At 43.4% G+C, this 27051-nt stretch overlaps 1 protein-coding gene across 6 annotated transcripts in view; it reads right to left on the bottom strand.

The window, feature by feature from the left end:
• Positions 1–16833, bottom strand: part of WASHC1 (WASH complex subunit 1) — a 51137-nt gene extending 34304 nt beyond the window's left edge. Inside the window, exons 1-2 of one of the 6 annotated variants that reach the window (XM_013947543.1) lie at positions 16596–16833; positions 3341–3494 (exon numbers count right to left, since the gene is read on the bottom strand). In XM_013947543.1, coding sequence (XP_013802997.1) covers positions 3341–3494; positions 16596–16821 — 380 coding nt within the window. In that variant the 5' untranslated portion in view covers positions 16822–16833. The other 5 variants (XM_067307495.1, XM_067307502.1, XM_013947545.2 and 2 more) reach the window with 5 other exon arrangements.
• Positions 16834–27051: the final 10218 nt, after the last annotated feature.

The raw sequence follows: 27051 nt of genomic DNA, 5'->3' as shown, positions 1-27051 counted from the left end.
TGATTAACTACATTCACAGGTTAAAACAAAGTGGGAACACCCAAATGCACCTAGTGATTAAGTTTTTGTCTGCTTTTTCAGTTTCGGGCCAGACTGACATACAAAGAACGTCAAAGATCTGTCCAGTGCATACATCCTACAGAGTCCTCCCCACCCACATGTCAACCCTGTTCCTGTACTCAACATCCCTAACAGCTCTATGGGCCAGCCAGTAACTCCTCCTCTTCATTAGTGACTACATTTACCTGACATCCTCTCTAAGCTTCAAGGCATTTCTGCAGCGCTTTTGTTTTCTAACTACTGCTTTCAGAAGCGTGGCTCTCATTTAAATTTTTCTTTAATATTAAAGCCCTTTTCAAACATGTAATATGAAATTGATTTAGGGTCAATTTGGGAGAAGGGAGAAGAAGGGAGAAGAAGGAAATACCTGTTTATCAAAATACTACTCTAGACAAGCAGATAGTGAATAAAGATTTAAGAAGACCACTCCTCATTAAAGTGAAAAAAACAGCACAAATGAGGAAATCTAGTATACTGAACCACTTGTGGTTGGATTATAGGCAAAGGAAACCACAACCTTGATAAGAACATTCCAAACCCAAGTACTAGTTTTCTTTGTACTGCTGTAACACTAACTGAGATAACTTGGACAGGCAATTTTCCACAAATCTATTACACAAGAGTGTACAGTCTGAATAATGAACCAACATATTAGAGATTATTAACATCTCCTGGCAACAAAAGCTCTTCGCAGAAAATGAGAAATACTGAAGAGCAGACCTAGCCAACCAAGGGCCATCGCAGAAAACTACACCCATCACCTATCTGTAGCAACAATGTTTCTGTGACAAAATCCACAGCACAATTCCAATAAGAGCTCCCACCCAGAAAATGCTGGTTGAAGAAACAAACAAAAGAGAAACTGCTGGTTAATGGAGTGTTTAAATTGGTCATTGAGTACTTTTCCAAAGCTTAACTTAATAGCAGGTTGGCTTGTTTGAGAGCATTTGGAAGGAAGACAGCTTGGCAGAGATTTGTGCTATGTATTATTTCCCAGATTCCCAGGGAACAAAAAAAGAAGGGAAGGGAAGAAAAAAAAAAAAAAAAGCTGCTTATCCTCTTTCTCCCAATCCCCCAAGCTGACAGATGTCTTTCTTGGGTCTCTTTGAGAAGGCTGAATCCACTGGCACTCTTCAGCATTTTTTTCTCCTGAACAGCCATTAACTGGTCCAGGGAATATTCTCTCTATAACCACAACAATGCCACAATTGTCCTCAGCAGGTTTCCAAACAAAAAGAGCAGAAGCTCACCTCCCTTGCACAAAGGATGGACAATTTCATTTTAAGAACTCCTACTTGACTGCTATGTCAGCAACTAGCCCAAGCAGAAGTTTTGATTAGCTGCCATGAAGAGAAAAAAAAAACAAAACAAACAAACAAGCAAACAAAAAAAAGAAAAATATGGTTATGGAAAAAATCCTCTTTCCATAGATAGAAAGATTCTTTCACTCAACCTTCAATAAATTACAAGTTGGCCTGCCTCTCTTGAAAGCATAGTACCAATCCAACTGTTCCTATAAAAAACATCTGCATCTTTGTAATACCAAAGCAATGAGTCTGACACACTCAGCTGAGTCTGCCATAGTGAACAAGTTTCCTCTCCATCAGCATTGCAAGCTACTGTTTTGCAGATCAGAACAGTCAGCTCCCCCAGACAAGGCAGCTCCTTCCTGGAAATGGAATATAGAGCTGCCTTATCTGAGGAAAGGGAAGAAAAAAGGTCACTCTTCGCTAAGTGGCAAAGTTCCCACCTTGAAAGCTTTTCCCCTTGATTGGCATGGAACAGCCAAGGTCACGGAACTTTTAATTAGATGCCTGCATAATTACTAAATCGTATTAATTATATCAGAGAGCTGAGACCTTGGAGGAATGGCAAAGCAAACAAAGAACCCAAAGAAGCCTCCCCTGTTGTTGGAAAAAATCGGTAATTAAAAGTCATGAGTGCACTGAAGAGCGAGGGAACAGCATCACAGCCAGCGTTCAGGGCTCACGAATGACTCGAATACAAAACAGCAGGCCTGCCTCCCCAAGGAAATTACAGGGCACTGCTTTACAAAGCCGCAAGTGGGGGGGGGGGGGGGGGGAGGGAAGAGAGGCAGAAAGAAACTCCTGCTTGATCAATAGCTTTATTTGCCCCACAAAGAGGATTTTGGACAGGGATGGCACTGCCAGCCAGTCCCATGGGGTGCCTTCCACATGTTTCTGGCAGCTCCAGAAAGCCTTCTCCTGGCCTTTTATCAAAAGGAGTTCCTATATTGAGAAGTGTACAAGAGAATGAGGCCTTGTGTTCAAGGCAGTCCAGCCTACACAGAGCCCTCGTCCATGATTCCAGCTAAAAACTATTCCAATGAAAATACTTTATTTATCTCAATGACCTGAGCTCAGCCTCAGTGACTACCCTTTTTCTAGTGCCTGCCCTTCATGGCATCACCATCAAAAATTGAAGAACTTCAACCTGCCATTAAGAAAGCCCAACAGGAGAAAGAATGTCATGGCCCTGCTCACACCATAACAAATCATCCTAGGCAGGCACAATTCCCACTGAAACCAAGGCAAGTGCTTTTGCTTATCAGTCTACGAGAAGATAAATGCTGATCTCCTCTTTCCATATCAATGATACCACAAGCCATTTCAGGGCGCTGAGATACCAAATGTGGCACTGGATGAAAAAAGGCACCACACTATCTACTATCATTTTCAGGCAACCACAAGAATCTCCCAGATCTGCTATACAGGCAGTCTTATGGACCCAATATTAAGGAAAAGTGTATGCAAGAAATGGCAAGACTGGGCTGAATCCCTGAACAGATCAGTTTGGATGGACCATGGTGAGAAGAACAGACAGACACTTTCACACACTTAGGCCTCCCAATGTACAAAAAGAGAAGTGCAAAACACAAAAAGTCTAAAGAGAACCCAGTCTGCAAGCCCCAGAGATCAGAACAAAGAGCCATTTTCTACTCAGCTGCTTTAAGCACAATGACTAGAAAAGACACATCTTCAAGATACCTTAAGTAAGAAAGTCTCCCAATTAAAACACGAGGAAGAAGGATTTGAGTATAACTATGGCAGAAACATTACTGCAATTTGTGACAGTCTGCCACTGAATTAAAAATTAATAACAAATAACCTCTTGCTAACAGCAGCCAATTGATTATGTTTAACTTTGACAGTACGTGAATCCAGTAAACTTTTATTTGCTGCAGCCTTGTCACAGTACTCTAATTCCTACTACTGGATGCTAAGACCCAGCTCCCATCCCCAACGTGACAGCAGCATACCTGTTGAAGATATCAGCTGACACCTTTTGCAGATACTGAAGGGCATCTGCCACCTGCTGAACAGCCTCCTCCCTGCGCAAGTCCGGTTGGATCAGGGGGACTGAGTATGTCTGCCCTTCCAAAAAAGGCTTCTGGGCCACTGTAGCCATTATGCCTAAAGGAAAGAGCAAATAGGTCATTACAACAAACGCACTTCCATTTTATCACAGCTCTTATCCACAGACTTCAACCCTCTGCTCCCCAATTATTTTAGGAAAGTGTTTGCAAGGGAATCAGGAAGCGGAAGAGGTAGAAACAAGTAGTAAAGTTGACATATTGGATTTTCTAGAAATCTGAGGTAGCTATAGAGAGGTGGGAGTCTCTTGCTTACCTGAATGCTCCTGGGAAACATAATTTTATTTTTAGCATGGCATTTAACAAATCTCAGCTCAGTGTTACGCTGAAAACAAAGACCACACTTTGGAACAAAGTCAGTTCAAGATGGTGATAAGACTCTTCAGAGATCACCCTGTCCCCTCTCCCATCCTCACATTCTAGATGGATATATTTCAGGTCATTCAACAGCAAACACAACATTTTACTTCATGCTTTTGTTCCAGGAAGAACAACCACTTCTCCCTTCCAAGAACAGCAGCTATGACATTACAGGGCATGCATGTGCACACACGCCCCTGCTCCAAGTAGGTTAATGAGAGTTACTCCATTCTAGCGCTCCATTCTCAGATTCCCAGGAGCTGCTCATTCCTTCTGGTGGCTGGATTTTTCCCTCAGCAAGTATCTTGACAGAAACCTCATTTTAGGATCCTTTCATGTACAAAACTGAAATGATAACTGCAATTTTTCAGTTTTGTTCATGAATTGGAGCCACATGCACACTCCTAGATGCAGCTGGACAAATGACACTACTCCACCCCGAAAGCTAACAGTCAGGATAAGGCTGGGCATCATCCATGTTTCCATCCTGTCAGCTGTGCTCATCTATCCCTCAGTTGTTCCCAAAGAGCCTGTCTTCCATGTATTATTTTGTTCATAGTAATAACAACAAAAGTTCCAGGACATAGAGGAGGGAACAGAAAAGAAATCTTCTCTGAGCATGTTAAAAATTGAGAACTCTCAAATGCATTACTGTTAGGAGAGCCTGATCTAATGAACAGAGTAGAGTGTCCATAGAGTTTTCTAACCACAGCTCTGCCATTAGACCTGCACAACTCCCTTCAAACTTCAGACTGTAAAAAACCCACAGACAACAGCTGCTCATTACAGGACTTCACCATGCTGGGTGCTAAACATCAGTATAAGAAAATACTTATTAAGCTGAAGAAAAGCATACTAAGCAGGATCAAAAAGTAAGGTATCATAAATGGAGACACATATCTCGGGATATAGCACAATTCCTCTGCTGGTACTTGGAGGCTCACAGGAGCTAGTCCAGGGAGCGCCACTGTGTGCAAACAGTATTCTAGATACCACCACCCTTGTTAATAACAGAGGAGTGCTCTCCACCTTCCCCCAAGGGAGGGCATGCAGAGCAGGCTATGAGTACCATAGAAACACAGTCTATACTGGAGGAAGTCACAAAACTGGAGTCTGAAGAGGTAGTTAGAGCATAACACAACAGTTTAAGAGGTGAGGATTATACAGATTACAAAATCTTCACACATTCTTTACATTCCCTATCCTGCTTCACAAAATGAAAGGATGGCCTGCAGCCATTCCTGCATATTCAGGCAACATCATTCACTCTCTCTGAATTTGTCCTTTCTGATCTGGGTTTCCTACCACAGCAGATTAGGAAAGACTTTATGTAAATGTAATGTGGGTGCTTCCTATTTTTTGGAAATTAGTCATGTGAGAGGGAAAAGGAGGAGGAAACCTAGGAGCCTTTCGACAGATAACAGATTTGCTCAAAAAAATAAGCCCAGCCATCAGAAGACCTGGCACTGCTGTAGGAGACCTAGACCTATTTGTTTAACTTCATGCATCACTGGCAGCCAAACTCTGAATCCACAGTCTTTACTGGCAGTATTTGCAGGTTGATTCTTGATTGAATGTATTCAGCAGACAGAAAATTATTTGACTTGTAAAGCATACAAGTTAATCTGAGAAGGAATATGTCTAATTCTGAGACTGCATTTTTTGATCTGCTGACCATAACCAAGCTTGAACCCTTTTGCTTTCAAGACTACCATTTGACTGACAAAGTGGAACAAAGCAACAGGCTGACTCATTGAGTGCACAGTTACAGGATACTTCAGTTTCCATAGCAAAGCCAGTTCATGATCCTCCCTGTCACAGGTCACAATCCTTTTGTTGCATCAATACTGCTGATTTTTTGGATGCCTATTTTTAAGTCAGATCCTTTTAGTGACTAGTGATCTGATTTATTGCTGCTGCATAAACATCTGTAATTGCCCAGTCATGAAACAGAGTGGGAAGAAAGGGTAAGAACAGGATGCGTTAAACTAGCTTCACCAGCAAAACCACTGTCATGTAATCTGACTCACAGTATGAGAAGGCCGAGCTTTTTCCTCTTGAGGCCAAATGAGGATGATACAGGCCCAATATCATCTCCCATAGACTTACCAACTGGCTCAGTGACCTTTCTAAAACTAGCCTCAGTTCAGCAGCCAATTGACAGGTGCTTACACTCTGAAACAACGCTGGCCTAACTTCTACCAAACTGTTTCTTTCCTAACACTCAGAAGCTAGAAACTGTCCTTCAGGTCCCATTGCTCCTTTGCAAAGAAAGGGATGCACATTAGTGAGGCAAAGCAGGAAAAGCCCAAGTTGCTCCTGCTTGCGTTGTCACAGTTTGGGTGTCAAGCAACTTCAGTTTCACAAGCTCTCAACAGGCCTCTCACACTAGGCTCCAGGTTCTCGCCTTTACAAAAAAAGGCATACTAGAGAAACGTGGCAGACTCTGTGGGAACTGCTGTCAGATACAGATGCAAGAAACAATCCTTCCTGTGCAAGGTAACAAATTAAGAGATTTATAGCAAGACAGACTAAAAACAGCAACAACCTTCCAAAGTGACTAGACTTGGGCAAAAATCACATGCTACAACTGCTATTTATTACTTCTTGTGATCAAACTAACTGGAGAAGGAAGCCAGTTTTACAAGCACTTCTGATTAATGTGCTGGCCATATGGCCATAATACAAGTGGAATTGCTTCCTACAGCAGATAGGGCCTGCAGGAACAAGAGACCTTCATGGCAAAAATTCAGCTTATTCCCAACCAAGGTGAGGAAGGAATGAATGTTCCTTCCACCAAGGAAGGAAGGAAGGAAGGAAAGGAAAGAAGGAACATTCCAAAGACTGAATGTTACTCAGCAAGACTGACTCTTCCTTTATCTCGACCTTCAGTGCATGGAGAAAGAAGTAGCAGATTTCCTTGCCACAGTCCATTATCCTTCCCCTCTCCTCAGCCCTGGTGAGGCCACATCTGGAGTACTGTGTTCAGTTCTGGGCACCCCAATACGAGAGACATGGAGCTACTGGAACAAGTCCAGCGGAAGGCTACTAAGATGACCAAGGGACTGAAGCATCTCTCATATGAGGAAAGGCTGAGAGAGTTGGGCCTGTCCAGCCTGGAGAAGATTAAGAGGAGATCTTATCAATGTGTACAAATATCTGAAGGGAGGGTGACAAGAGAATGGGGCCAGACTCTTCTCAATGGTGCCCAGCAATAGGACAAAAGGCAACAGGCACAAACTGAAACACAGGAAGTTCTGTTTGAACATAAGGAAAAACTTTTTTACTGTGAGGGTAACAGAGCACTGGCACAGGTTGCCCAGAGAGGTTGTGGAGTCTCCATCCTTAGAGATGTTCAAAAGCCATCTGGACAGGGTCCTGGGCAACATGCTCTAGGTGACCCTGCTTGAGCAGGGGGGTTGGACTAGATGTTCTGCAGAGGTCCCTTCCAACCTCAAACATTCTGGTATTATGAGAATTAGGTAGCACATCAAAACAATGTGCCACAAATTAGATCGCAATTGTCCTACCCTGCTCAAGGGATGCCAAACTTTCACATAACCTATACATCAAAAATACAAATAAATTGTTCATGAATTACACACAGAAGTGACTTCCTGCACAGCAACAAACTGGTTCCCGTATCATCACAGAAGCTTACAGAGGGAGCTAGCATGTTTCAGCAGAAAGACCTGCATGCTGGCATTACAAAGGCTAACATGAAGTACTCTGATGGTATGGTGAGAAATGGGCATATAAAAACACAAAGCAAGTATTATGAATAAGAGCAGGTGCCAGATCACCCAGATTCAATCATTAGTGGTATGACCACCTGTGGATCACAAAAGGAAGAAAAAACAGCAGCATGGCTATTTTTTGTGATTAAAGAGAGAACAGCTGCAGAATCTGGAGGCTCCAGCCAGTCTTTACTCAATTTTTTCTACACCAGCTTTCCTGATCAAGACAAATGTGCTCTGGTGTTATACAATAACCTCCCTTGCTTTATTAAATTGCTAGGGAAGAGAAATGGTTGTTTTCTCGCTGTACCACCTGCTTAGGTGTGCTGTATTCTGATTTACAAGTTCTGACTAGAGCTACCAAATGCTCAGATTTGCATTTTTGCCTTAAGTTGTCTGTGAGCTAGCACAAACCTCAGGTGAGCTGGTAAAAAGACTGCCCAGACTGGTGGTTATCTTCTGTGCCCAAAGCTGACCCCCCCTTCTCAGTTCCAGCATTTGCACTAGCAAAAGCTGAGGGAAACAACAACTGTGGGAAAGTCAACATCTGTTTCCAACATACCATCTCCTCTTTCCAAAAGACTGACATCAGGACAGATACAAGCTGATCAGTCCAGGGTTTTCAGGTATCTGGAACCAGCAACTTGTCATACTGTCCAATCATCACAGCTAAGTCTATAAAGCTCTGATGGCTACATAGAGATTTGCTGCTCCAAACACAAAGAAAGCATTACAATTCACTGCTCTGGCTAAGCAGAGAGCCATTCAACCTACTTTGCTAACCTTTGGGAACACATTTCCTCCTAGACCCAAGAATAAAACTCCTTATATCAAGGCTAAGCCCAAGAGAACTTGTTACAGGGCAAAAAGAATCCGTAAAGGAACAAAACTCCTAAGTTCTTTAGAAAATATCACTCTGTGGAGGACCAATCACTGAGATGATTATCTACCTTAAAAAAAATAAAAATCTCTTATAATACCTTCATTTTTCAAGGGAACATAAAGGAAGTCAAATAATAAGAAAATAATTTGGTTTCCCTCAACACAGGCGGTGACATCAAAGCTACCTAGGAGCACTTACCAGATGCATACTCAGCTGTGAAAATAAAGAGAAAATAAAGGAAGCCAGCAATACTAATTGCTCCCTTAACTTGCTTCAAGGGATAACAAGAGCTGGGGGTGGGGGGGCAGAAGAGGGCTTAAAAACTCTGAAAAATCAGTGTTTATTTTGCAATGTTACAAGGACTGCTTTAGAAATGACTGTGCTGCTGCTGCTGTCACTGCACTGGAAAGTCAACACCAACTAATGGCCATTAACTCCCACTTGCAGTACAGTAACATCTCAAAGTGACAGACTCCAGCCCTATGCTTCTCCTTTGTAGGGTCCTAATTAAAGATCGATTGACTTGTAGCCACCTACAAACTGATCAGCCAGCAAGGACACAGATGTAAGCAACATGCAGTAAAATACAAGTCTGCAGATCCTCCACTGCATACCACTACACCACCACCAACAGAATAGTCCCACACTGGGAACAGACCAAATCACAAATGAACTGCAGGTAAATATTAAACACCCCCAAAGATGGGGTACAGGTAAGCTTTGTGCATAGTTTGTCACAAGGCGCTGTTCCTTCTCACAGAGGAAAGTCCTATCTGTAGTTTGGTTGATAGCAAGATGCCATTCCAAATTCTTCACTGACATTAAAGTATTATGTGCAAGAGTTTATCATGTTTACTCAGACAAGCAAGTTCCATCCTGGTTGACAATAACAGGCCTCAGCTGTTCACTTTCCTCTGCTTCAACCTAGCATACATTAGCACATTACCCCCAATACCTTGTGCAGCTTTTAACACTCACAAAGCTCACAACTGCTACAGATATCTGTTGAGTGTATCATCACAAACTTACACTGTTTTGAGTGCATCATCCCCATTCTCTACTTTTTACACAGACTTCCCACAAAATTTTAAATCATGATCAATTTTGCTGGCAAATTCAAGCCATACCCCCATTCAACATCGGCTGTACAAGAAGCTTGCCTAGAGGCCATCCCAAAAAACTAGCAGAATTAACTCCTCCAAGAACTAAAGACATAGCTCACCTTCTCCTTCACCATTCCTCTGATTTTACCTGCCTCAAAACCAGAGAAATGTATTTTAAAGAAGAAAGACTTAAAATCCTAGAAGAGCAAAACATGGCATTGCATATGCCTCTCCTGTTCAGGAACAGGATAAGGAAATGCGTGTGCATGCACACACATGGATGTAGACATGCAGCTGAATGCAACGCTAGAAGTTGCTTATACTCTGCTGGTAAACGCAGCTCAAGAGCCTAGATAAGAGTCCTATTTTATTGTGAAGTAAATGATCATTCTGCCCTGTGTTGACATTCACCAGAGGGGCTGAAATTTAGTCCTCCAGCAGAACAGACTGCAGACTTATCTTGGGTAAAAAAGCAGGATGTATTTCAAGGAGTGAGGTGGGTTGCATACCATGCTCCCTGTGCTAAGCCAACCTTATGCTTGGCGGGGGAAGGGGGGAGGACGCTTTGATAAGATAAGAGGATGAAAAGTCTATTTATATTTTTTAATTAACCATGTTCTGCAGTGTTATTAAGCAGCAATCAAAGATGCAGATGGTACTGATTTGATTGGCAAGAGGTGCACCATGCTGAATATTAAGGAATCCTGCCCCTATAAATAGGCCTAATCATCATCTGATGGCTGGAAGGCAGTGATGAAAGAAAGCATTAATAAGACCATAATTAGGCCCTGTAGCAGGCTGTACTCCACCACAAGAGTGCTCATGTTAGTAGACATCTCTCACAGCAGAACCCCAAAATCCCCTGCTTGTAAGCATGACTGCTTTGTGTCTCAAGACCTTCAGTAGCTATGTTAGACAAAGTTATGGAGTGGGGCTTTTACATCTCTGTTGGAACTGTCAAGCCTGGCACCTGCTAGGATTTTACTTCCCAGTACTACCTCTGGAGTAAGAGAGCTCTCAGCTCCAGCTGTGCCCACCTTGCCCACTCCCAATAAGCTAATCAAATTGGCCAGCCAGAGCTTCCCAGGCACAGACACTGGCATGTGATACTGGGAAGTTTTAGAAGCTATTGATCTCCCTCCCCCTCATTTGAGCACATCAAGGCCAAATCTACACGATAAAGTTAAGCTAACCACACCTCTAAAAGCCACGTATACTCCTCTGCTTCAGCTTTAGAGTGAGAGATACATACCACGGATTGTCAACCTCATACTTTTAGTCTATCCTCATAGGACAGGGTATTACTACTGTGGGGCAGTAGCTTAGAAGAACAAAAAAAACATGTGGAAAAAGAATCTCACAAGGCATCTCCTATTACATGCCAATTCTTCCAAAGGTCCCCTTTGACATTGTGCTAGTTGAGCAGCCAAGACCTTTGCAAAAGGAGCTGGTCCCCCACATCATACCACAGCCCTGCAGAAACAGCAGAGCACTGAGAAGTTTGACTTCACACTTAGCGGGACTCGGGCTCCAACTGCATTTCACACGCTGTGCATCCTGGCCTTGCAGGCCAATATTCTGCCAGGAAACAGCAATCTCACCTCATCTGTCCTAGCAGCAATCATGGGAAAAGGAAAAGCTTCTTCTGCACTACTGGTATGAAGCCAGTGCTAACTACCAGATCCAGTGACATAACACTACTCAGTTCTCCATACCCAAATGGTATGGAATTACTGGCATTTATCACAAGAACATCATACTGCACCATGTCAGTTACTGTACTAGGTGTCTTTTTGTTAGCCAAATCTACGTACTACTGCATAACTGCTTAGTCCAACCCAATATACCTTGGGATCTGCCTGAAAAGTACCCAAGACTCATTCAATTTAAAGTCTATGTTTTGCTCAACTTGTTGACTACCAACATGGTACTGGAAAGAGGTATTAAGGTAACACTGTGAAGATACTCACTTTTGGGAACATCAAGAGAGACTCTAGTATGAAGCTTGCACTCCAAAACTGTAGATGCCTTTCAGTAATTCCCTGAGTTGCAGAGACAGAATACAATTAATATGCTGCTTTACAATGAAAGAGTAGCTTACTGCTGCTGACAGAGACTTGGGGAAGAGCAACGGAAGAGAAATGTAGTTTCTGCAAATCAAGTGCCTGATAGGAACATGTCCCCCTAGTCCAGGGGCTGTGTGAAAGAATAACTAAGATCAGTTGCTACTTGCCATGTGTTTGCCCTGCCCTGCTCTTTCTAGAGTACAAGGCTATCTGTGTGTAATCCTTCCTGAACACTGAGAGCTAGCAAAGGAAAACCACTAACCTGTCAAAAAGCTAGCTGTGGAAGTATGAGCCCAGTACGTAAGACAGCGTCTCTCAGGAAGCCAGGGCCTGTTACACCCTTAGCTCAGATATGTTGCTTTGCAAGAAACAGTAGCTGTTGCAGCTCCTAGAAACAGATGACATCTATGAGCAATACAACATTAAGGCAAAGACATCACTGATGGGTAACTAAATGCACATAAACTGGAGGATTTAGGTTCTTACCAGCAGTGTTATTTCTTGGATTAAATAAATGTGGGTCTGAGCCAATATATCAAGAGACTCGGTGATTGTGCTCAAATGGAGACCCTCCCTTTCTCTAAAAACTACTCAAAGAGACTTACTTTGCTCGTTTCCCACGTGCCACACTGTCCCATCCCACTTGGGGTAAAGAGAAAGATTCAAGATTTGAGGTCTTGGAGCCCTGCTTTTATGATAGCATATATCAGCAAAACACCTGACATTTAAAGTTGGATCACATAAATCAAGTGAGACTAACTCTCCAGAAGACAGAAATGCTATTATGTTAAATTATTTGGTAAACAGAATCTGAAAGGTAGAAACTTAAAGAATGAGAGATGTGCTTCAATTCTCTAAGCTCCACAAGCTAAGATAGCCTCTAAGCCACCACTGCGGGTGATAACCTTTCCTCTCAATGGAGAGCTCTGCCTTAAGAAGCTTGGGCAGCAGCCGTTAGTGCACCAAGACACTGAGCTGTTGGCTGCATATTCTTGTTGAGAAAATCTTTTCCTCTAAGAAGAGACTGAAAATGATTTCCTTCAGTTAGATACATAAAGCTCATTTTGACAGACAGATGTTGATATCCACAGTGAATCAGATAACCCATCCTGCGCTTGTCACCCTTGGCTCTCCTTATCATTACGGGAGAGAAACAGGTGCTCTAACAAACAATTGATCTTATTCTAAGGCAGGCATCTAAAACTGACCAAGTGCACTGCGCTCTCAAATTGCCTGCCTTGCCTTCTCTTCTTCTCCCTATTAACTATAAAAGAAACCTAAGTGACTAGCTTAGATAAGCCTACAACACAGGCATCTAATGCCAGGAAAACAGTCCCAGCCCAAGCATTCCAGTACAGCTCTTTATTTGACTTCCTATTAGGGGGCAATTTGTTTTTGTAAGCCTAAACCACACAGAAGCTATAAAGTCCCTTTGAAGGCCATTTACTTGCAGCAAGCTCTTAAATACTGGAGCATTCTGGAAGCAGGCTAGCTGAAATGCTGCTGTAGAGATTCCTACAGGAAGTTTGGTTCAGAAAAACAAGAAGTTGCTCAAATTTAATATCAGCCCATATCAACAAATGTGTACTTCCGCACCTTCCTGAAAACAGGATCCAGCTTATACAATTAATCACATCCAGTCTTTTGCAGAGGGACCTTAGTTGCAACCCTAATGATTGCCACAGCTCACTCTCTCAGACTCTAACAACATCCTGTTTTTCACCTCCACATAAATATGTCAGGATCTGACATATTTAACAAAGGCAATCACCAAGTCACAGCAAACTCACTAAACCCACTTCTGCCAGTTTTACACACTCAAAGGCAAAGGGAATACTTGCATTTCTGAAAGATGACAGGGCAGCAGGTAGGAACTCATTTACTAAAAGGGAATCGATTCAAGGCTGTTCATGTTTGCTAGCAGGAATACTCCTACAGGGTGGCTTGGATGACAGGAGCTGACAAAAAGTTGGGCCAAAAGAATGACAGCTGGGAAATCAATAACCCACAAAACAGACTGCTGGATGGACTGTGTTCTGGCAAAGGTTATCTTGTGAAGAAGTCCAAGCAGAGCTGATTAGCTGCAGAAATTGCTTTTTGAGTGAAAAAAAGAGATTCCCTTTAAGCCCATACACCATGGCCACAGGAAACACCACAACTTCAGATGACGTAATCCTCTTCCACCTCTGCTCACTATCTTTAATCTAAAAAATAAATAAATAAAAATCTGCCTTGCTTTCAGGTTTATCTCAGCACTATTTCTCTCCAGCCCTCAATTTCCACCCTCCTCTCTTAGCACTCAGGCTGAGCGTGCAGTGACTACGGTTACCTGCTATTACCAAACCCAGAAGCCAGACTGCAGGGTAGTCTCCAGGGATTATCTGCTTTCAGTTTTCTTGCCAATGAAGTCCAGAGTTGAGACAATACAATAGTACTTTCTATCTGAAGGAACTAAGATTAAAAACTCAGTTTAAATATCCAGAGTGACAGAAGAAAGATACATGATAAAACTAGCAGCCTGTGCTGCTCTGGGACTGCTTAAGGCATTTTTCTGCCTGAGGGCCTTGTGGAGGTGTCAATATTTCCCCTGAACCAAAGCATTCTAGGAACACACAGGTATATTGGGCAGCCTTTATATCTCAGCTCTTCATCTTAGACAAAAGAACTAAATATTAGGAGGGCTTATCATCCCCTGGCTAACCTTCCTAAAAGAAAGTCTAAGCAAGGGACAGTTGACTAGAGCATCTCTGATTCTGAGGAGAACTGAAATGCAGAAAGCCTCTATAAGGACATCCCAAGAAATAGGGACAGTTTTGCTTCTACATTATCTGTTCCAGGTATTTCATTTATTCACAACACACTGTGGATCTTAGAGCAGTTCTTTAGACCCACTTACAGGATCCTATCAGAACCTACTTGCTTGCATCAGGTCCAACTCAGAGATAACTTTCTATAAGCTCTGACTCCTCGTAATTGAGTTCAGTCTACGCTGTGTTTCTTACACCCATAAAAAACCTGATTTCTGCAAGAAATCAAGGTACACATCAAAGGAAAGTCCAAAAAGGCTACCGCAGTAATAACAATTTCTGGCTCCATCACAGACTCATTTTCTGCAAAATCGGGATTCTGACTTTCGAAATAAGTTTCTGGCCATGAGCAACTTCCAAACATAAGCCATGGATAAAACTACCACGAAGCTGGAGCATTGTTACCTGCCTGTCTCTGCAGACGGCTGCGAGCAAAGCAGCCATCCGCCACACTCGGCGCGCAGCAGCGCAACGTGGAGACGGCGCTAACGCCCGGCCCTCCCCAGGTACCTCTCCTGGGCTCGACGACGCCAGAGGCTCGAGGCCCCTGCAGCCCGGCGCCCGCGGGGCTCGGCCAGGCCGCACCGCCCGCCCAACCGCCGCTCGAAAGCAGCGCGGCCGTCAACTAGCCTTAGGGCAGCGCCTGCTCCCGGGCGGCCTGCCACACCCGCGTCGCCGCCACCCCGCGGCGGGGCCCTGCGGCCACACAGAGCCCAGCTAGCGGCACCTCGCGGCTCCCCGGCGGGGCAGCCGAGCCGAGCCGAGCCGAGCTCCCCTCACCTGCCGCCAGCCGGCCGCGCCCCCGGACCAAGCAGGAAGCAGCGTCCAGCACCCCTTCCGCCCCTAATTTCTCGTCACTTCCGCCAGACTTCCAGCGCCTCTCCAGCTCGTGGCACGCTCTTCTCCTCTAGGAGGCCCGAGCCGAGCCGAGCCGAGTGCGGGAAGGGGAGGCGGCTGCGCATGCGCGGGGTCGGAGGGACGGGCGGCCGCCCCTCCCCGACCGGGCCGGGCCTCGGGCCTCGGCCGTCCCGCGGGGTCGCCTGCCCTCGGGGCGCTGCGGGCATCATGCGCTGTGTCGCCTGCCCCGTCTCAGCCCCCTCCGCCTCCGCTGGCACTGCCGCTGGGCTCCGCACCCGCTGCCCCAGCTTCCGTGCCCGCTTGGGCCTCCGCCCCCGGCGGCCCCCCAACTCAAAATGGCGTGCCCGCCGGCGAGCCGTTGGTCACCTCACAGGCCGGCGGCGACGTCACAGGCCTGCCATGTCACAAGGCCTGCTGCCATGCTAACGAGCCTGGCCTGCCCAGCGGCCCCCGCCATGGAGGTCCCCTGCCACGTCTCCCGGCAGCCCTCCTCCCGCCGGAGGGCAGCCGAGCCCCTCGTGGGGGTGGTTGTGGGCCTCTGCCGTGCGCCACTGCCGAGCGCCATCCTGGAAAAGAGGTTCTGTGAGCAATGCGCCTGCCCTGAGGAGGTGGGAGGTGTTGTCACGCCTCTTGACCTTGCCTACCCACGTGCGGTGAAGTCATGATTTAAGAGAGGAGCCCACAAATGTTATTTTTTGTTTCCACTATCAGCCCTGCTTCTGTTCTAGCTGCTTTTCTGCTTCCATATATTGGATTTGGAGCATGGCAGACAAAAGAGGGACACTGTGACTCATACACTTGCTTGTTTTCTCTCCAGTGCTCATGTTTAGAGTTGGGCAATTTAAAAATTGATTTTATAAAATGGTGAACATTTCCTTCTTTTTTTAAAGTACATTTTCCTAGTTTGTTCCTGTGTCTCTTTTATATTCTCCTGTTATGCACACATTCAAGCAACCAACACGCACATTCCAGCACAAATATTCATGGAAAGTGAATTTCAAGATGGCATCTGTAAATATTAATACCACATTTTAAAGGGGCACATGCAAGACATAACAGAGGTGTCTGCAAGCTCATCCACTTTAGGATCAGAAACAATTCCTCACGATGTGCCTAAACAGTTAGAACATAACGCTATTTGAATAGCAAATATCGGTTTTTGAGTGCATACAGGGAACATTTGTGATTTATACATAGCATTAAAAACCGTACACAAGTAAAAAAAATTAGGCAAACCTCTTCAAATAGTGAATACATTTGAAGAAATCAGGATCTGCTCATGCATATTAAACTCAGGGAAAAAGGGTAAGTCCATTACATAAATTACCTGTTGCAGATTTTTCACTCAGTTCCACTCCTTTGCAGTGGGAGGCACAGTTAGAAATACTCGCTGCAGAATGAAGCGGAGAGGAGATATTAGACCTGATGGAAATCCAAAGCAAATTAGCAGCCAGCAGCGGTATCTCACTTGTCAGAGCCTGCAGGGGAGTGCAATGCTTGCCCCATGGTGTTTTAATGAAGGCACTGGTAAGACCCATCATTATGGAGAGCATAAAGGCACAAGGCCTCAGAGTTAAGAACCAGGCTAAGAGCTAGTGAAACTCTCTGTAAGGGAGAAAGCTTATAAGGAATGTATAATCCTGCCAAAAATTCAAAGCAGACAAAAAAGGAGATCTAGCAGAATCTGAGCAAGGAGCATGTGTGTGGGTGTCAGGACCTGTCAGAAACAAAATAGGGAAGTGGATGTAAGAAGCAACAATCCGGTCTATTCTGATTCATTTTTATTTATATATTGCTGACGGAAAGCCTTTCAACTGCTTTGTGATACTCAGATAAAAATCCAATTCAATCCATCTGTAAAATTCAAGATAAAGCAAGAGGTGATGGCAGGCTGAGGCAGCACCCTCCTTCCATATCCCTTTCCCACCCATCCTGAGGAAGAGGAAACAGCAGGTTTGCAAAATTGACCAGTAGGAGGCAAAAGGAGAGCTAACAGAACTGGACAGAGAAAAGAAAGGTAGTGAATCTAAGGCTGGGGAGGCAGAGAGATGATAAAGCAGAAGAGCAGCAGGGATGAACTGAGTCCAGCATAAGAAGTGATAGCAGGATAGCAGCATACCGGATTAGACTGGACGAAATATCAGTAAGACTGTGGTAGCAGGTGAGATGTCATAAATCATAGTGAGCTCCTGCGTAACCTTGTCATATATCAAACATCTTTCCTGCGCAGACAAGGCCTAACCAGCTGAGAACAAGTAGGAGTTAACAACAGCACACAGAAGGAATCTGGAGGCAAAATAGAGCAGCTGCTTTACACAGTGTTTAATTCAATGGTGCAGGCAAGCTGGAAGCGCTAGTGTCTGGCTGACGACACATCTCAGCCCACACAATTGGCTGGTGGATATTGAGCGACACCATGCCCAGCCAGTGAAATAATGAACACAGTTTCTTCTCTCTCTATAATATAATGTTTACTGGCTACATTTCATAAGATTTCACTGGGTAATTTTCAGTGGTCCTGAGGACAGGATCCTGTTATATAAGCTAGTGCTGCACTTGGGGAGCTGCCTGACACCCACAGCCAGCTAACTCTCTCTCCCGGTGCTTCATATTGGCAAGTCGCAGTAAACAAAAATAAAATCAGGCACAGTATTTTTCTCCCCTAACAAAAAGGAACATTATTGCCTATGATTGCCCAGATACGGGAAGATTTAGATGGAGGTCCTTCTTCCCATACAGTCAGTAGGACATGATTTTTTAGAGGGTGCCAAGAGAAAGGCCTAGTAGTGTGCCAAGTCACGTGTGACAGTGTCGCAAAAGGAGTGATGCACTTCACTCGTAAGAGGGAAGTAGCACTACATTTATGATAAGACAGCGATTTAACAAAGCTCAATAGTGAATAAGAACGATTTAATGAGGTTCGATTGGCAAGGTTCACTCAGTTATTTACTGCATGAAGGACAGGGTCTGATGCGTGTGCAACAGAGACCCTCCCGTTGAGTCACGAGGTTCAGACTGGACCCCCTTGCTTTCTAAACTCCTCCGAAGAGGAGCCTAGGTGCGGCTGGATCCAGTCCTAGTCCCAGACTTGGTCAACGGTTTATGTCTAAGGAATTGTGTGCTATCAGTCAGGGATATAACTCAGCAAAGTTTCGCAAAGTTCGCAAAAGTTCAGCATGCTATTAATCACTTACTGAGGATCTGTCCCGTGTAAGGAATCTCTCAACCTCAAGGAGTGACCTTGAGAGGCGTCCCTACTCAAGAGGAGGTTCTGCAGTGCAGCCTGCTGCCATGCAGGAGAGCTCAATGGGCTCTGGGCTGCCCCCTATTTATGGGGGGGGGGAGATGATTGACTCATAGTCATATTTGCATACTAGATGGGCCTTAGTTGGCGCATGCTCAACTAGCCCCTACATACGTGCTGTTTATAGGGAGGTCAGGTTGAGGGGGAGAGAGCACACCAGTGTGGGGGGGAAAGGAGCACACCATCACAGACAGCCTGTTGGATGGTCTGTCTGCTGGTTAGGAAAATGCCTTCTGGCTTTCCCAGAGCCATGGCCCAAATCGATACCAACAGGAGACACTAGTCCCAGAAGCTGCAAAGAGCGCCTGTCCATGGACTGTGGCATTGCCACCTTCGGTCCCCTTGTCCTGCAGTGGCAGGACAACAGTTCGGACACTCTCACCCTCAGTGAGGTTGCTTGAAGTCAGGATGGGCTTTTGCCCTTGGCCTATTGAATAAATGATACCAGATGTTTCCACCGTTTTTTCTGGCTGGCTGTGAGGAGGCTTTGCGCACTCTGCGTTGCTGTCAGTCACAGGCAGGGTCCTCACTGTGAACAAGCGGCTGATCCAGAGCAGCTCAGGGCACTTGAATTTTTCCATGCTTTTGCATGCCATTCTCTGGCTAACTGTCTACAGTGTTCATACTGTCTGCCTGCTTTTCCATCGCAGCAGTATCCAAGCACTTCCACTATGTATAGGACTCTTGCATAAAGACATTTTTTCCTGTAGCCTAGACTCACTCACTGCAATCATCTATACACAAACTGATCACTCATCTATTCTTCTGTCACAGCCACAAATTCATGTGTAAGAGCCAGCTCTTTTAGACTCACATTATATCTGTACTCGTTTTCACTTTCTGAAACTGCACTTTTCCACCAGAGTGCTTTTTCTTAAGCAAAAAAAGAAGCCACCTTCAAAACATTAAATTAATTTGCTCTTTCTCTTGCTGCAGTATCTTTTACTGAGCAAAGTCACCTTGGGCAAGTAATTAGTGCCTCATTTTCCTCACTAGAAAAATGGAAACAATAACATTTTTCCACCTTTGATATCTTTAGGATGGATCATGCTGCTACTTACTATTTATTACAATATTTTACACCAAAATTTAATAACATAATCCTCAGAACCTGAAGGGAAGAAGGAAAAAGGGAAGGTGAGCAGAATACAGAATGCTGCTTTGATTGTGTATTTTGAAGACACCGGAAATTTCTTGTAGTCCATTGAATAGCATTCGTCAAACATTCAAGAAGAGCTGGCTGAGTCTCTTTTGCACAAGGTCAGGAGAAGGCCAGAAAACAGATCAGATCTTATTCCAGACTTCCCTGTAGTTTTGCAGTCTTTCAGATCTGAGGAATGGTTTGCTGTTGCATTTGGTACATAGGACTAAGCTCACCTAATGTTTGGAAGTGTTTGGACTTCAGGTTTTGCTTCAGGCCTGACTCTTATGTTTTGCTTTCAGGATTGCCTTAGAGGAATATGCAGGATACTTCTTGGACATCTGTCCCTTATTCTGTGTCTCGTAACAACTAGCTCCTCCTCTTAGTGCATGATAATGATCAGTATGTGCTCCTGGGATGCTGAGACTGCACATTAGTAAACAATGTTTTATCAGTTGGGAAACAAAGTAATGTGCTAAGTACTTCATTTTTTCTGGAGCTGTAGATGCTCTAAGTATAACATTCAATATTCCTGTTACCTCTGATGTGGTGTTATTGCAGGCAGCTAAAATGGGACCTAGCTGCAGCCTTCTGCACATGCTTACAACTGATTCAGATTTGTGGAGAGGAGATGCTTTTCCCATACAGGTGGTTCCCCAACATGTGGCATCCCTCTTTCCCCAGTCATGAGGCTTCGGGGTAAGATGCAGCAGAGTGGAGAAAACGGGAGCCTGAAGTTCACAGAAGCACCATACCTCTCCCCCTTTTCCTCCTCCTCCTTCTCGCTTGTCAAAGCCCTCTTCCCAGCCCCTTCTGCTTCTACTTCACTTTCTTCACGATCATCCCAGCCTCCTCCTCACCCCTGAGCTCACAGCTTTAAACACCACTTGCCAGCATCACACTGCTCCTTCTTCATAGGTGCCTGAGCCCTTCTGACATCCACCTCTGCACCATCCATTAGGCTGTAAGTCCCCAGGGCACAGACTGCCACAATGTCTTGCATAGGGCTCTGGCAGTGGCTGGTTTTCAGACAGTACTGTAAGGAACATGTTTAACAACAATAATGCAACTTTTCCAATGCACACAAGAGTATCAAGTGACTGTGTATTACTAGCGTAGGTTAAATTGGTACCTTTGTGTACAACTACACAGATGTGCCGTTTCAGATGCAATGTCGCACCTTGAATGGTCTGTAAGGGCAGATTGGGTTGCAAACGATGTCCATCCAGGACGTCACTGGGCAGATGCTTAGCATGAATTCCAAAAGGCCGTGCTTAGTGTTGCATGGGCACAGTTTTGCATACTCACAGTAATTGCCTTTGCTCACTGAGAAAAAAAAAAAAAGAAGCACATTTATGAAATAATTGTATATGTGGGGAAAAAAAATGTAACCAAAACTAAGCAACAACAGAGGAAAAAGAACAGAAGCTCCCGAGAATGAAGTGCAGATGAGGAAGGAGTTTCACACACTTTTTTTTATTTTGTGGTTCCTTTCCATACTCCCACTGCACTCCCCAACAGTATGAGTCCTGAGCAGGACCGACCTTGATTAACCTTTGAGATCTGACAAGCTCACAGTCCACAGCAGTATGGCTGCAGGCTAATGCTTTTATTTTTGTAACCATAAATTCCTAAGAGCATGGTAACAGCAGTTAGGGATCAAACCCATGCTTCTTGCATAACAGAACAGAGTATTCCCGTTAGGCTACCTGGCAAGATATCAAAAATACCATACCAGGCCTTTAAAAAAAACTTATTTAACAGAAAAGAGAGAAATACTGAGAACAGCTATGGCCGATGGAAAAGCAACAAGTGTCCTGAGGCAGCCATTTAGCCGTGCTGCCAACAGGCACAAACTACTTGTTTTATAAGTCAACACATACAAGACTTGAGGAACCTGCACGTACTTCCAAATATCCAGCTATTGGTCATGCAATCACAATTACCATTGCATATGCAAACCAAAAACTAGCTATCCAAACCTTCTCTGCTTTATTTCAGATACAAACTCTTTCCAATCCGGTCTTACCAAATACTGATTGTGACTACCAGGCCCTGGGCAGAGCCATTCTTTCATCACTACAATGAAGTTACCGGTCCTGGTGAACGGACTGATCCCCTTCTGCCGCAAGAAGAGGATGTTAACCCAAGAGTTAAAGAGCCAGCTACAGCTCACTGTGTTAGCAAGACATTTAACATCGTTCTTTTGATGCTGACCATCTCTATTAAGTTCCTTTAGACCTACGTGGGTGCTAAATAATAGACCTTGTTTCAGAAAAAATTCGAGTTTCATTTCTTTTTTTTTTGCCACTCTGAGACTGAAATAAATGTCAGCATTCTGATGAAAATTCACTACACTTCCTACTCAGCTTTTGACCCACTTGTTTTTCTTCTTCTTCTTCTTCTGGCCTTAATTCCTAAGGAAAAAAGTATAGATGGAATTTTCAAGAACATTTCTTCCTATTTTTTAAATAGGTCTTTAAAAGATTCATATATTACAAATCACATATATTTAAACCAGGAACCTTTAATACTATTTTATCATTTTCTTACCTTAGCTTCAATGTTTTTAAATGTACATATTAATGCTTCAAGACATAAGTCATTGTTGGATGCAAATTAGGGGATTTCTGAATATATCTGGAAAGTCAATAAAAAGAGAAGCATGAAAAGAGATGCAAGTCCCTACATTAAAGATTAGAGTTAAATATAGCTGGAGAAAGATGTTATAATAAAAGCTTACTCAAATTATTAAGAATCTACTGACATATGTTTGTCTAAATAGTAACAGCAGGACACTTGATACATTTTAGGGCAGTCTGTTTCCAAACAAAATAATCAGGGGGCACAACATAAAGAGAAGCTTTGATGAAGCAATTCATTTTAATTATGGACAGCATCAGTTAGGGTCCTGCACGATTAAATTGTACTTTTGACATTGCCTAATAGGAGCATATTTTAGAAAAGGCACTAACGTGGTAAAAAAAAAACCTTTTCACCAAAAAAATTCCTTTCATAAAAGCTTGCTCCTGCAGAGTTAGTTTCAAGCCGAAAACAATTTTTCATCTTTTCAAATATAAAAACTAACAAAAAGAAATCAATATTCCCTGGGAATGAGCCTCGCCCCTGGGAGAAGAAGTTGATCCAAACTCTTTGTTGTCAATGGCAAGCTCCTATTTTAGGATTTAAGTGGGTGTTCAGATGGCTGGGTGGTGTGAATAATTGATTATTTGATTCCATTGTTGAACCAAAAATTAAGCTCTATTCTTACCCAAGGTCAACCCCAAAACAAATTATTTGTGGTATATCTGGTAAATTGAAAGAAATAAAACCACATCATTTCAGGGTAAATTATTTGCTATTTCTTTGGTTTGGTCCAACATTAATTCTGCCATTTTTTCCCCAGGTATATGCAATAAAATCAAAGGACTAGATTCACAGAAAAACATAGACATTGTATTCAGAGATGTTTTTGCCATTTCTACCCAAACTGGAAATGTAGTGAAAATTTGAAATTCTTATGTGAAATATTTCTTCTCTGAATGAACAGTGAAATATATGTTAAACCTTTCCAGTGATGTTATTCCTCTTGCATTTCAATCTTTCAAATGCTTTCTATTGCTGTTAAGTATTTACATGAAGTTATTTCATTTCAAAGCTTATCATATTAGGCTGTTATAATTCCTATATCCTGAAGGCCTGGTGGTCCTTAAAATTATACCATATTAACTGCATTGTAATAACTGTATACTAATGTGTCATGTTAATTTCAAACAATTTTTTCTATGGAAACATGAATTTATTTTGCATCTGTTTGATAACATTAGGTCCCTACTTAATTCTGTTTCTAAGACCTACAGATATATTCTTCCTTTTCATTTACAGGTAGGATATATATTTCCCACTTCAGCCTTTAATTCCTCTCTCCAGTTTAGAGAGATGTCAACAGGCAAAACAATATTGTGTGCAACACAACATCCATTTTAATAGTGAGTATCTTTGTCATTATCTCATAATAAAGATGGTGCATTTATTTGATAAAGATACCTAATAGTACTTCTATGTGCTAGCTAAACTGCATTGCTCATTCTTAAAAAAAATTAATAAAGTGTCAATAAATAACTGCTCCAGGTATTTCATTTTTCTCCCTGTTCTTGGGAGAAGGCAAAAGGCTCAGAAAAAAAAAATAGCTCAAAATTCGCAAATCTGGGGAATTTCATACAAGCTAGAGCATATGAAGGAGATCCAACTTATGCGCCAATGTTAAGACCTCTTCCCTGAGAAATGGGATGCGTTTGGGCACGTGTGGGATGTGACTCAGTTCTTTCTTTGTTCCTGGAAGCATCCTGACCAGGAGCTGCTGAACAGAAGGACCGTAGCCAGGTGATGGCATGGGGCTCCCTTCTGTCCCTATCACCTTATGAATTCATTTCAGAAATCCAAACAATTTGTTTAAAAATATACAGGAAAGAAATATTTCAACATTCCTATAATGCTGTTCTCATTGTTTTAAATGTCCAAAATCTTCAGTGAGTGCATTTCAAATTCACAATTTTGCATTGACTGAATGTTTATTTTGGCAAAGAAACAATTTATGACAAACGATTCACTATTAATACATCAGTTTCAACATGGCCTTTTGTAGGAGGTGAGCACATCCACTGAAATGAGCCAGGAACCAAAAATTTGCAGCTGGAAGGAAGTTCGGACCACAGCCAAGATCCAAACCTCTCAGCTCAGGCTCATCTTCAGTCAGCAACAAAAGACGTGATCTCAAACCTATATGGACCATGAATATTTCCTTGAAATTCCTGTTGGCTGGAGAGAATGAAGGCTGAGCCCAGAAATCCAATGGGTTTGTTTGAGGGGGTCTCTCCATCCAGTCTGGTCTGAGTATTTTGCTGCCAGGCAGAGGTGTGGAGCTGGAGTCCTAATGACAAGGTGCGCCCTGCTCTGAATGGCGAGCCAGCACTGGTCTCCTCTGCCTGCAGATGCCCGGTGGCATTCCTCCTTTGCACCGGGTGGTAAAGGATGTGTCACTGCGTTGAGGGGGACCTACAGACTTGCCCTTTCCAGCAGGCAGGGAAGTCAGCTAGGCACAGAGATGGCCACAACGGGCAAGTCACACAGCATTAGGAGCAAGAAGCTGGCTTGCGAGGAAGGGAGTCAGAGAAGTCAGTCGCTTCGCAAAGCAACTTCTGGGAGTGGGAAGGAATATCTGAAAGGAAGAGGAGGGATTGTTTTGGGTAGTTCAAAATGAGTAACTACGACTTATGAGAAGGCAAATATAAAATACAAACCAGCTACAAAAATATTTCTTAAAATTCAGACTGGCCTGGCAGTGATGCTGCTGGCTCCCGTGGGGAGTAGGAGCAGTCTCTCTCTCTTGTTATGTTGACTAGTATTTACAGCTGAGAGCTCCTGGTTTTATTCTGTGCTTTACATCCTACAGCTATGCAAACTGTGGCATATTACTCCACCTTGCCTCTATCACTACAAACTACTTCATGTTCACCGCTGCACCAGGTCCACTAGGAAAGCAATGTAGATGTCATACAGGGTAAAATCTTGGCTCCCACTGAAGTCAATACAAGTTTTACTCTCTGACTTTACAAGCATGTAGTGAACCACTGCCCTTAGCTCTGCTTTTCCCACAAAAGAGGGTTTTTTCATTTTTCAGGAACCCATTGAATGAACCATCTAATGGCTATAGTGCAGCTGTTTAAGCAGGGACAAGTTTTTTCTCATGCTCATCATGTTTATATCATCTTAAATGGCACTAATGCAGCCTGATCCCTCTAAACTATGTCATACTGGCAGAAGGAGAAAAAAATGCCTGTCTGTGCTCTCCTCCTTTCTACTCTCCTTTTTTTAATTTGCTAGGCACGATGACCTCTGTGAGAGTGCTGCATTTATTTTGGCAGATTTGGCTGCTAATTCATTTATACTAGGATTGAAAGACATGATCTGAATTTTGAATGTCTCTCCATTAATAATCTGTTTGTTAATAAATATTTGTGATTTTTTATCTGACATAGATGACATGTTTATTATTACAATTATACTTATTGTTCATGATTTACATTGGTCTCTATTATTTTTGACTGTTTTCATTTATCTGTAGGCAGTTCATGCTGTTTTATATATTCTGTCACAGTTGGTTGTATTTTGCCTTTTTGTGCTGATCTCTGTAAAAAACACAGCACATAAGAAATTAAAAAAACAAAGAGAATTTTTCCAAAATCATCAGTACCACATCCATCCAGCAGTAATTTAAATGTGTATGAAAGAGAGTACAAAGCTAAACAGATGGGAAGCTTTTAAACAAATCATAACCTAAGACATCAGCATATAACTCTGGCTACTTTAGTATCCAGACCTGAAACTAAGGCAGAGTCAATGGAAAGACTGGCACTGCCTTTTGACCAAGCTCCAGGTACATACGGGCTCCTGCACAGTTATGTCTTTGGAGAGAGGACTTTGTCTGCCCATATGGCCTCGATCCCTCATTCGAGTATGTGGTGCTGTCTTTCTTCCTCATTACTACATGGTAACAGTATTAGGTACTGCTGGAGCAAAGTTGTGCCACAAAGTTGTGCTACAGGATTCTGTGAATGCTAAAAATTCAGACAGGTTCAAGAGGAGACCAGCCAAGCTGATAGGAGAAAAATCTATTGAGGGTCATTTAATACAAGGCCATAACCTCTGGCTCAGGAATTCGGGCTGAAGGACAATTTGGGGGAAGTATGACTTTGTGCTAGTCCCACTGTAAGTCTCTTTCCTAGGCATCTGATTTTGGCCCTTTTTGTTTATTTATATGTTTCGAAAGCCTTACATTGTGGATTTCAACCTCACTTTTGAGTTTTGAATCTTCCTTTCAGCCATACTCAGCATGTCTCTGTTACACCTATTCAGCCATTCTGCCTTGTTTGCTGAGGTGCTCCAGGTGCCTCCTCCCCTCACACCTCCTGTCTCCCCTGCCATTGCTGTCTCTTTATAACTTCCACATCAGCCCTGTCTGCAGACCACACACCAGCCATCCTTCCCTGCCTCGGTTCTGCTCACCCCGGTTACTAATGGCCATGCTCAGTTCCCTGTCCCTTATCAACTCTTCACCGGTCTCCCTCTGTGTCATGATTCCCAATTCACATCAGTTTTCTCTCCTCCCCATTCACCCACCCACCCACTATTACTGCTTCCAGCTGCTAAGCCCTCCCTCCAGGTAGAAACTCCTCATCCTTCTCCATTTCTCTCTCCCCTTTCCCAAGGTGAGCACTGCAGAGATGGAAGGAGTAACTGAGCTCTCATTTATGCATGGCATGGAAACGAGGAACAGAG

Source organism: Apteryx mantelli, chromosome 1 (genome assembly GCF_036417845.1).
Source record: "Apteryx mantelli isolate bAptMan1 chromosome 1, bAptMan1.hap1, whole genome shotgun sequence".
Lineage (NCBI taxonomy): Eukaryota > Metazoa > Chordata > Aves > Apterygiformes > Apterygidae > Apteryx > Apteryx mantelli.
This window is presented reverse-complemented; position numbering and strand designations above follow the sequence as displayed.